This window comes from Procambarus clarkii, chromosome 82, assembly GCF_040958095.1.
Source record: "Procambarus clarkii isolate CNS0578487 chromosome 82, FALCON_Pclarkii_2.0, whole genome shotgun sequence".
NCBI lineage: Eukaryota > Metazoa > Arthropoda > Malacostraca > Decapoda > Cambaridae > Procambarus > Procambarus clarkii.
The window spans coordinates 14,275,108-14,286,794 of record NC_091231.1 but is presented as its reverse complement, the minus strand read 5'-3'; the positions used below and the strand labels follow the sequence as shown (position 1 = coordinate 14,286,794).

At 47.0% G+C, this 11,687-nt stretch overlaps 1 protein-coding gene across 1 annotated transcript in view; it reads left to right on the top strand.

The window, feature by feature from the left end:
* The first annotated feature begins 129 nt into the window (after positions 1-129).
* LOC123764427 (uncharacterized) overlaps positions 130-11,687 on the top strand; it is a 13,845-nt gene continuing 2,287 nt past the window's right edge. The window contains 14 exon segments of the mRNA XM_069316120.1: positions 130-254; positions 665-807; positions 1,179-1,187; positions 1,189-1,348; positions 2,329-2,411; positions 2,734-2,878; positions 3,015-3,110; positions 5,463-5,551; positions 6,585-6,678; positions 7,521-7,579; positions 9,457-9,575; positions 10,119-10,284; positions 11,143-11,310; positions 11,448-11,593. Of these exon segments, the coding sequence (XP_069172221.1) occupies positions 191-254; positions 665-807; positions 1,179-1,187; positions 1,189-1,348; positions 2,329-2,411; positions 2,734-2,878; positions 3,015-3,110; positions 5,463-5,551; positions 6,585-6,678; positions 7,521-7,579; positions 9,457-9,575; positions 10,119-10,284; positions 11,143-11,310; positions 11,448-11,593 (1,541 nt within the window). The 5' untranslated portion in view covers positions 130-190.

The following is an 11,687-nucleotide window of genomic DNA, read 5'->3' as shown; positions in this document are numbered from 1 at the left end:
ACATTTACAACAAAATTAAATCATATGAAATTTCATAATTTATCAAGGTTATGTTATTGTATTTTTTCCGGGAAATCAAAAAGTATGTTTAAGGGTGCATGAGAAGTGCTAAAAATAGCGAGGGACCCTCGGAGGGTATATAAGGGCTGCGACTCTATCTCCCGTCACCAGTGTGTCTCAAGCCTCAGACATGACCAGAGTCCTCGTCCAGGTCCTCCTGCTGGGGCTCACCACCCTCGCCCTCCTGCACCCAGGTACTGACTCAGGTCCTCATCCACCTGCACCCAGGTACTGACTCAGGTCCTCACCCACCTACACCCAGGTACTGACTCAGGTCCTCACCCACCTACACCCAGGTACTGACTCTGGTCCTCACCCACCTACACCCAGGTACTGACTCAGGTCCTCACCCACCTACACCCAGGTACTGACTCAGGTCCACACCCACCTACACCCAGGTACTGACTCAGGTCCTCACCCACCTACATCCAGGTACTGACTCAGGTCCTCACCCACCTACACCCAGGTAATGTCCTCAACTGCTCAACGGTTGGGCTCGTCACACCCCACCATCAGAACAGGAAGACTCTACTACAACTGTATTCTTCACACACGTTAAACAAATGTCCGGACGGGCTTTTATAGCTTCTTATCTGGCGTACAGGAGCGGCCGAGCAGTGTGCGACCGTCGTCGAGGACCACGAGTGGCAGGGGAACTACATCGCCAACTTCTCCTCCCAGACCGCTGTGCCCTTCAAGGGCCTCGACATCGTCTTCACCTTCGACGGCCCTGTCACCGGCATGTCTGTGAGTGACCCACACCGATGGTCAGTCCTTGTAAACATCTTAATATTTTGGTGATTCTCTCTCTCTCTCTCTCTCTCTCTCTCTCTCTCTCTCTCTCTCTCTCTCTCTCTCTCTCTCTCTCTCTCTCTCTCTCTCTCTCTCTCTTTCTCCTTCTCTTTCTCTCTCTCTCTCATCTAGCTTCTATCCATCACTTTGTTTACAAGGACTATGTAGACATCATACATATATTCAGTCTATGGACAGAGACATACATATATACCCACATATATATAATATATATATATATATATATATATATATATATATATATATATATATATATATATATATATATATATATATACTTGACAACAATTCCTTCTTCGATGCAGTACTTCGAAGGGCTCGACGGAGCTCATCGACGACACGCACGTCAGACTCATCAACAACGACAAGTTCTACGAGACTGGAGCGTTCGTCCACTTCGGGTTCTCGGTGTCGTTCAACGGTGACACGAAGCCTTTGGTTGTGGCTATTGAGATGAGCGGCCAGGACGCCTGCGGTGAGAAGGGGGGATGACCTGTGTCGTGTGCTGAGCCTTTAAGATCTTGTGTGTCATCTTACGAAACCTGTGCATCTTTCCTCGATCATAGCGACTCGGTATAACTTTTATCACTTTACAAGCTTAAAAACGCTGAGAAATCATTCTCAACACAAGGTTATGATTGCTACAGACAGACCTCCTTAAGCTTTGGAGTTCGTATAAACTCTTTAATACTATAAACTAAGCCGCCACGAAAGAGAAAAGATGTACAGGTTTCGTAAATGGACACGTAAGTACTCGTTGAATCGTGGCCTTAGCCTTTAGCATTTAAGAGAATATATTTGTTCCCATATAAGTAGAGACTATAAGCACTGAGTTATCTGTCGGCGGAGTTTTCACATTTGATGCCGGTATGCCTTTGTGTGACATTTAATTAGTTCATATAGGAGTTTGTTTTTGTTCCAATGTGTTCAGTATTAAGACGGGAAACTGGCAAAACGTTCAACATTTGACTTATATTATTGTCCTCATATTCCAGCTCCTTGTCCTCATATCCCACCTCTTTGTCCTCATATCCCAGCTCCTTGTCCTCATATCCCACCTCCTTGTCCTCATATCACAGTTCGTTGTCCTCATATTCCAGCTCCTTGTCCTCATATCCTAGCTCCTTGTCCTCATATCCTAGCTCCTTGTCCTCATATCCCACCTCCTTGTCCTCATATCACAGTTCGTTGTCCTCATATCCCACCTCCTTGTCCTCATATCCCACCTCCTTGTCCTCATATCACAGTTCGTTGTCCTCATATTCCAGCTCCTTGCCCTCATATCCTAGCTCCTTGTCGTCATATCCTAGCTCCTTGTCCTCATATCCTAGCTCCTTGTCCTCATATCCCAGCTCCTTATCCTTATATCCTTTCCACGTACTAGATAGCCGTACTAGGTTAGCACTTTCTCCTCATAATTACCTTACCTTAACCCACTACTTTGCCCCCGTACAGACGGGACGCTGGCCTGGACCACTGAGTCTCCCTATGTACAGCCCTGCGAGCCCACTGGCATGGGCCGATACGACTATGCTCAGGTGAGGCGTTACTTTAATGCGTCTTGATATACTAGTCAAGGTTCCCCGTGACCAAAAATATCACACTTTGGTTAAAGAGATTCTTGAGGACGGTAGGACGACGGTCTCGCTCTACCGTCCAATCACTCTCCGATCGTCCAAATGGGTTGGGCACCTTGGGACAAGAGAAAATATGCAAGAGAGAGAGAGAGAGAGAGAGAGAGAGAGAGAGAGAGAGAGAGAGAGAGAGAGAGAGAGAGAGAGAGAGAGAGAGAGAGAGAGAGAGAGAGAGAGAGAGAGAAACAACTGTGTACGTTTGAACATAGACATGTGTGCCTTGCAGGCCCTGTGCATGTCCATCCTGTTCTACGAGGCTCAGCGCTCAGGTCACCTGCCCGAGGACCAGCGCGTCACCCCCTGGAGGTGGGACTCCGCCCTGGACGATGGTTCTGATGTTGGCCACGACCTTACTGGAGGCTACTACGACGGTGAGAGAGTGAGAGAGAGAGAGAGAGAGAGAGAGAGAGAGAGAGAGAGAGAGAGAGAGAGAGAGAGAGAGAGAGAGAGAGAGAGAGAGAGCTAGCTCACCCTCCCTGCCTGACCCTCACCATCTCTCCTCAACAGCTGGAGATCACGTCAAGTTCGGCTTCCCGATGGCCTACACCGCCACAGTGCTGGCCTGGGGCCTCCTCGACTTCCCTCAAGGATACGCCGCCGCTGGTCAGTAATTACTCTTATACGCCTCCGCTGGTCAGTAATTATTCCTATACGCCGCCGCTGGTCAGTAATTACTCTTATACGCCGCCGCTGGTCCAACCCCGTCCTCTTAACTTTAACGTCGCTTCTCGCTCGTATGCGCGCTATATGACCAAAAATCGACGTAATTTTAGAAGAAATCTACTCACGAGAGTGATGTACTGTCCTGTTTCCTGTTTGAGTCCTCCGGCTTACTCGGATAGGTTAGGAGAGGGAACTTTCAATAAACGTGTTTCATGACGTTTTGAAACTTTAGGAGAATTTCCTACCCTCCTAACCTACCAGGGGATCCTTAACTTACTGTTTTGGAAAAAAATCCAAAATTTATTTTCAATTTTTTTTTTTCATTTTTAAAATATGTCCATTTTCGGCCATACGGGAAAACGGCCAAATTCAGACGTAATTTGTAGGAGGAAAGGTTGTAAACAGCAGCTTGGCTGGTCAATATTGGCGTGAATCTTGAGGTTATCTTGAGATGATTTCGGGGCTTTTAGTGTCCCCGCGGCCCGGTCCTCGACCAGGCCTCCACCCCTAGGAAACAGCCCGTGACAGCTGACTAACTCCCAGGTACCTATTTACTGCTAGGTAACAGGGGCATTCAGGGTGAAAGAAACTTTGCCCATTTGTTTCTGCCTCGTGCGGGAATCGAACCCGCGCCACAGAATTACGAGTCCTGCGCGCTATCCACCAGGCTACCAGGCCCACTGAAGCATAAACATGCTGTAGTGTTCTTATAGTTTAACCCACTACATGCCGCCAACATATTCCCTATGCTGCTGTGTAACACCTCATACCAGCCCCAACACAAAACGTAAGTGTTGCAGCCACTTGGACAGGTCGGTACAACGACGGCTTCGCTTCATGCAGGTCGGCGTTCGATCCCCGACGTTACGAGTGACTGGGTATCACTTCTTCCCTCCGTTCTCATAGGCCAGAACCTTGGGACAGATTCACGAAAGCACTTACGCAAACACTTACGAACCTGTACATCTTTTCTCAATCTTCGGCGGTTTTGTTTACAATTATTAAACAGTTAATGAGCTCCGAAGCACCAGGAGGCTGTTTATAACAATAACAATAGTTGATTGGCAAGTTTTCATGCCTGTAAACTGCTTAATAAATGTAACCAAAGCCGTCAAAGATTGAGGAAAGATGTACACGTTCGTAAGTGCTTGCGTAAGTGTTTTCGTGAATCTGGCCCCTTGTCTTCACATCCATCCCAGGCACTGTACAGCTGCACTTGTTATGCACTTTGAACTAATTAATTCCCTACTTACGAAAAAGCTTTTAAAACGTTCTTTATTACAACGTTGTTAATATCTGAGTTAATGTGGTAAAAAGCGACATTGTGTGGGTTACGTTGAGTGCTTGCTGGGTCAAGTCTCAGCTCCTGGGGTCCAAGACTTTGTAGACAATTGTTTCATAGTGTTCATACTGATGGTTTAAATCATTGTCCCAAAGTTATAGCAAAACTTGCTGAATTATCACAAAGTAAATTAGACTTGACTCACGGCTCGTCAGTTGCACGTCCATCACACGTCAGCTGCACGTCCATCACACGTCACCTGCACGTCCATCACACGTCACCTGCACGTCCATCACACGTCACCTGCACGTCCATCACACGTCAGTTGTACGTCCATCACACGTCACCTGCACGTCCACCACACGTCACCTGCACGTCCATCACACGTCAGCTGCACGTCCATCACACGTCAGTTGTACGTCCATCACACGTCACCTGCACGTCAGTTGCACGTCTATCACACGTCAGCTGCACGTCCATCACACGTCAGTTGCACGTCCATCACACGTCAGTTGCACGTCCATCACACGTCAACTGCACGTCCATAACACGTCAGTTGCACGTCTATCACACGTCAGCTGCACGTCCATCACAAGTCAGTTGCACGTCTATCACACGTCGGCTGCACGTCCATCGCACGTCAGTTGCACGTCCATCACACGTCAACTGTACGTTCATCACACGCCAGCTGCACGTCCATCACACGTCAGCTGCACGTCCATCACACGTCAGCTGCACGTCCATCACACGTCAGCTGCACGTCCATAACACGTCAGCATCATGTTTATGACACGTTAACAAGTATTAACGCACTTATAACGAATTCACTTGGCGTAACCAACCCCATAACAACATAACCTTGCGTTCATTACATTAACTAATAAGGAAGTGTCATCACCCCTTCACGTACGCTTCACGTACGCTACACGTACGCTACACGTACGTGGAGCGTACGCCAACAATGTGTCTTGATTGCCTATCAAGCTTTACTGACGTTCGTCAACCCTCAGGTCAGACGGAGTACGGGCGTGCAGCTGTCAAGTGGGCCACCGACTACTTCCTCAAGGCCCACACTGCTGAGTACGAACTGTACGGCCAGGTACGTCCACTGTCTCTCACTGTACTGCCAGGTACGTCTACTGTCACTCACTGTACGGCCAGGTACGTCCACTGTCGCTCACTGTACGGCCAGGTACGTCTACTGTCTCTCACTGTACGGCCAGGTACGTCCACTGTCTCTCACTGTACGGCCAGGTACGTCCACTGTCTCTCACTGTACGGCCAGGTACGTCCACTGTGTCTTACTGTACGTCCAGGTACGTTCACGGTCTTTCACTGTACGGCCAGGTACGTCCACTGTCTCTCACTGTACGGCCAGGTACGTCCACTGTCTCTCACTGTACGGCCAGGTACGTCCACTGTCTCTCACTGTACGGCCAGGTACGTCCACTGTCTCTCACTGTACGGCCAGGTACGTTCACTGTTGCTTACCTAACTACAAGGCACGAATTAGCTGACATCACTAGAGATTGATTAGAGTTGACATCACTCAACCAGTTGTCTGAAGTTGATGGAAAGTTATATTTTAATTTCCACGGAGGAAATATTCATTTTAACGACTTTTTAAATAATATAAACATATTTTCATACGTCAGTAATTGTAATTTTTGTGACAATTTTAATTAACATTTCTCCATGTTTAATGAGGAGTGCAGCAATTTTCATTATTTGAAATGAATCTACATTAATATTTAAGAAGTCACTGTGAAAATGGTAGCTTATCTTAAAGCTGTAGTTTTATCACTATCATGTTTATTATAGTGAAATGTTCAAATGTTCTTCTGTTATACTACGTTCACTTCATGTTATGAGCTGCAGAACACAAGAACAAGCATATGTAATCCTGCAGTGCAATTGCAGTATAAACCTAACGGATATATATATATATTCACAGGTGTACTACGCCTGTGTATATATATACTTGAGAGTATACTTTGCTCCTGGACTATGTTCAGAACTAAAGTATAATTGCTGGTTAGGTTAGTTAGGCAATTGTGGTGGCCTAAGTAGCCCTCCAGAGGTTGCCAAGGCCTTAACCTCAACACCAAACCAATTCTCATTACATCCTGCAGGTTGGTAAGGGAAGTCTGGACCACGGGTTCTGGGGTCGACCTGAGGACATGTACATGGATCGACCCTCTATGAAGATCGACAAGGATGCTCCAGGTTGGTACAGTTACAGCTGTAGTTGATTAGTTAATGAAGGTTTAAATAGGTGAGTGACCTTTGTACTCAGGTACAAATGCCTCATTTCTACCTGTAAGGGAAGAATAATGATACTTCCTTTCCCCAGGAAAATAATTCCTTATTATTAACCTGAAACTTTGTTTGCTTCTCTGAGATTATTCTTAACATTGTTTCTTTACACATATACGTTAATTATACAATTCTTACAAATCTCAAGTGACACTTGAGAGATTACGAAAAACCTAAGACATTAAAAACATTTGCTAGAGTAAAGGCTTTTCTTCACGTTGTTTTGGGATTCATTATTCACAAATCTGAAGGCATTTTTGGCTATACAATATTCTGGAAACATTTAAATAAACGCTTTATATACCTCCAAGGTATGTCTCGTATTAACAAACTGAAGTATTATAAATCTTTACTGGATAAAGCGCTGCTAGATGAAACTTTACTTGAGAAAACTTTAAGATAATCCTAAAATTTTTCTGAAGCATTCTTATTTACTCTTTAAATTTTGTTAATGTTAACAAAAGGTTGATGTTTAATCATCATGTAAGGTTACTTCAATAGTAAATATGATTCATAAGAAAATAAAGTTTTCAAGAGTAAATATGATTCTTTCAACAGTAAATAAGATACCTTCAACAGTAAATAAGATTCTTTCAACAGTAAATAAGATTCTTTCAACAGTAAATAAGATTCTTTCAACAGTAAATAAGATACTTTCAAAGAGATTGCAAGTATTTGTCTTCAGGTATTCTCAGTTGTACTTAAACAGGTTGCATGTGGTCAATAACACTATTGTGGTGTTGCTCCTGCAGGTAGTGACCTGGCTGGGGAGACAGCAGCCGCCCTCGCTGCCGCCTCCATCGTCTTCAAGGTGAGGTTCCCTCTGGCCTGCCTCACTTCCCCCTTCCTCTGGCCTGCCTCACTTCCCCCTCCCTCTGGCCTGCCTCACTTCCCCTCCCTCTGGCCTGCCTCATACCCCCCTCCCTCTGGCCTGCCTCACTTCCCCTTCCTTTGGCCTGCCTCACTTCCCCTTCCTCTGGCCTGCCTCACTTCCCCTTCCTCTGGCCTGCCTCATACCCCCTCCCTCTGGCCTGCCTCACTTCCCCTTCCTCTGGCCTGCCTCACTTCCCCTTCCTCTGGCCTGCCTCACTTCCCCTCCCTCTGACCTGCCTCACTCCCCCTCCCTCTGACCTGCCTCACTCCCCCTCCCTCTGACCTGCCTCACTCCCCTCCTCCCTCTGACCTGCCTCACTCCCCCTCCCTCTGACCTGCCTCACTTCCCCTCTCTAATGAAACAAGACACCACCACCTTGCTTCACATTCTCCCAAGCGTTGCACTTTAAGTCTCTGAGGAGACATTTGCCCTACAACCAACATTTACCACCACCCGTGTGCTACAACCAACATTTACCACCACCCGTGTGCTACAACCAACATTTACCACCACCCGTGTGCTACAACCAACATTTACCACCACCCGTGTGCTACAACCAACATTTACCACCACCCGTGTGCTACAACCAACATTTACCACCACTCGTGTGCTACAACCAACATTTACCACCACCCGTGTGCTACAACCAACATTTACCACCACCCGTGTGCTACAACCAACATTTACCACCACCCATGTGCTACAACCAACATTTACCACCACCCGTGTGCTACAACCAACATTTACCACCACCCGTGTGCTACAACCAACATTTACCACCACCCGTGTGCTACAACCAACATTTACCACCACCCGTGTGCTACAACCAACATTTACCACCACTCGTGTGCTACAACCAACATTTACCACCACCCGTGTGCTACAACCAACATTTACCACCACCCGTGTGCTACAACCAACATTTACCACCACCCATGTGCTACAACCAACATTTACCACCACCCGTGTGCTACAACCAACATTTACCACCACCCGTGTGCTACAACCAACATTTACCACCACCCGTGAGCTACAACCAACATTTACCACCACCCGTGTGCTACAACCAACATTTACCACCACCTGTGTGCTACAACCAACATTTACCACCACCCGTGTGCTACAACCAACATTTACCACCACCCGTGTGCTACAACCAACATTTGCCACCACCCGTGTGCTACAACCAACATTTACCACCACCCGTGCGCTACAACCAACATTTACCACCACCCGTGTGCTACAACCAACATTTGCCACCACCTGTGTGCTACAACCAACATTTACCACCACCCGTGTGCTACAACCAACATTTGCCACCACCCGTGTGCTACAACCAACATTTACCACCACCCGTGCGCTACAACCAACATTTACCACCACCCGTGTGCTACAACCAACATTTACCACCACCCGTGTGCTACAACCAACATTTGCCACCACCTGTGTGCTACAACCAACATTTACCACCACCCGTGTGCTACAACCAACATTTGCCACCACCCGTGTGCTACAACCAACATTTACCACCACCCGTGCGCTACAACCAACATTTACCACCACCCGTGTGCTACAACCAACATTTGCCACCACCCGTGTGCTACAACCAACATTTACCACCACCCGTGCGCTACAACCAACATTTACCACCACCCGTGTGCTACAACCAACATTTACCACCACCTGTGTGCTACAACCAACATTTACCACTACCCGTGTGCTACAACCAACATTTACCACCACCCGTGTGCTACAACCAACATTTACCACCACCTGTGAGCTACAACCAACATTTACCACCACCCGCGTTGCAGGATGTTGACTCGGCCTACTCGGCCGAGCTCCTGGGCGTGGCCGAGGAGCTCTATGCCTTCGCCGACGAGTACCGTCTTGAGTACCACAATTCCATCACCGACGCTGCAGACTTTTACAGGCGAGTTTACCAGTCCTGTATAATATGCGATCCTCACCGACTCTATGAAGCAATACCTCAGGGTTCTTATAGTATAATATTTGTACCCTACTGCCTTTCATGTTATATATAAACCTCCTGCCTCGAAGGTATTAGTAGGTATTATATTAGGTACTTATATTAGTATTATAAGTATTACTTTAACGAAAATAAGTTGGGATTCGAAATTTAAATGTTTCAAGAATAGCATACTTATATTTAAATAGTGCACAGAGAGCTCTGTTTACACTCTATGAGTACTGTGAGGGGCGCTGTGGCTGTCTCGTCTCACAAGAGACACATGATAACCTGGGCACGTGTCTCCCACAGGAGATACATAATAACCTGGGCACGTGGTGTCTCCCACAGGAGACACATGATAACCTGGGCACGTGGTGTCTCCCACAGGAGACACATAATAACCTGGGCACGTGGTGTCTCCCACAGGAGACACATAATAACCTGGGCACGTGGTGTCTCCCACAGGAGACACATAATAACCTGGGCACGTGGTGTCTCCCACAGGTCGTGGAGTGGGTACGGGGACGAGTTGCTGTGGGGGGCGCTGTGGCTGTACCGCGCCACAGGAGACGACACCTACCTCACCAAGGCTCAGGCGGCCTGGGACGACTTCTCGCTGGGGGAAGGCGCCCTCCAGTTCTCCTGGGACGACAAGAAGGCCGGCGCTTACGTAAGCAAAACATCGATAACCGCAGCCACTAAACCTTATCATCCCTCTCACTAGTCACATCCTTCATACCCGTCTCCCATTTCACTCCTATCCTCCTCCTCATTAACTAATCCTTTCGTCAACAATGTTTACAGTTCGAGGAATTTCGTATCAAATATATAACATAAATACACTATGTATGTGTAGGAACAGTCGAAAAGGTGAAATTTAGCGGCATGGCAAAAATGAGGTTAACATCAGCTTTCGTTGTCAGATATATAGGTTAACATCAGTTTTCAGATATATAGGTTAACATCAGTTGTCAGATATATAGGTTAACTTCTGTTGTCAGATATATAGGTTAACATCAGTTGTCAGATATATAGGTTAACATCAGTTGTCAGATATATAGGTTAACATCAGTTGTCAGATATATAAACACATGTTTATAGAGGTTCTGCTCAGCTTTGAGCGTGCAGCGAGGGGGGGGGGGGGGTGGAACTCTAAGCAGGCTGTATATAAGACATTCCAATCTCACTAATGACCCGGTGGTGCTTGCTTTAATGTTCTTTATAATTGTTTTCCCTAATTCTTGATTTTTTTTCCCCTGTTCTGGGTCGACGTTTAAGCTGAGGTGTTGTTACCACTTGAAAGGAAAATCTTGAACCTGAACCTTGTTCCGATCTTAAACTTTCGTCTATAGCTTATCTTGAGTACCTTAATTATGTGCTGAGTTTGACCCCCCTCTCAGGTACCGAGTTTAATGGTCAACTCTAGAAAAAACATCCCTAGAAAATACTTCCCCCCAAACAAAATCTATAGACGATATGTATCTAGAAATGTATTCCGGCTCTTAGACATTTTATCATCTCCGATCAGGCGCTGGGGTCACTGGTCGACCCCAGCAACACCAAGTACGCGGACGCCCTCAAGGCGTTCCTGACTTACCTGAAGAACGACGCCCAGTACACACCTGGAGGCCTGGTCTTCCTGGACCCTTGGGGCTCGAACCGTCACGCTGCCAACGTCGCCTTCATCTCCCTCTGGGTCAGTCCAACAGTGTAACAAAGACACCGACAAGCACCGTATCATTGGTTGCAATTATCACCATATTGGAATTATTACTATAGACTGAGAGCATAACAGTTAACAAACATATACAACCCGGCTGTTATTACCTGCAGGCGGCCAAGTACGGAGACCCAGCTGACGCTGCGGCCAACAGGGAGTGGGCTGACGGTCAACTTGGCTACATCCTGGGTGACTTCGGTCACTCCTTCGTCGTGGGCTTCGGTGTCGACCCGCCGTCGCATCCCCATCACCGCTCCAGGTGCTGACCCTACCCCTGCTGCCATAGTCATCGGTCGCATGAAGCACTAACACCAGTCTATGCCACAGTCCCTACCACCAGTTACATGACGCAC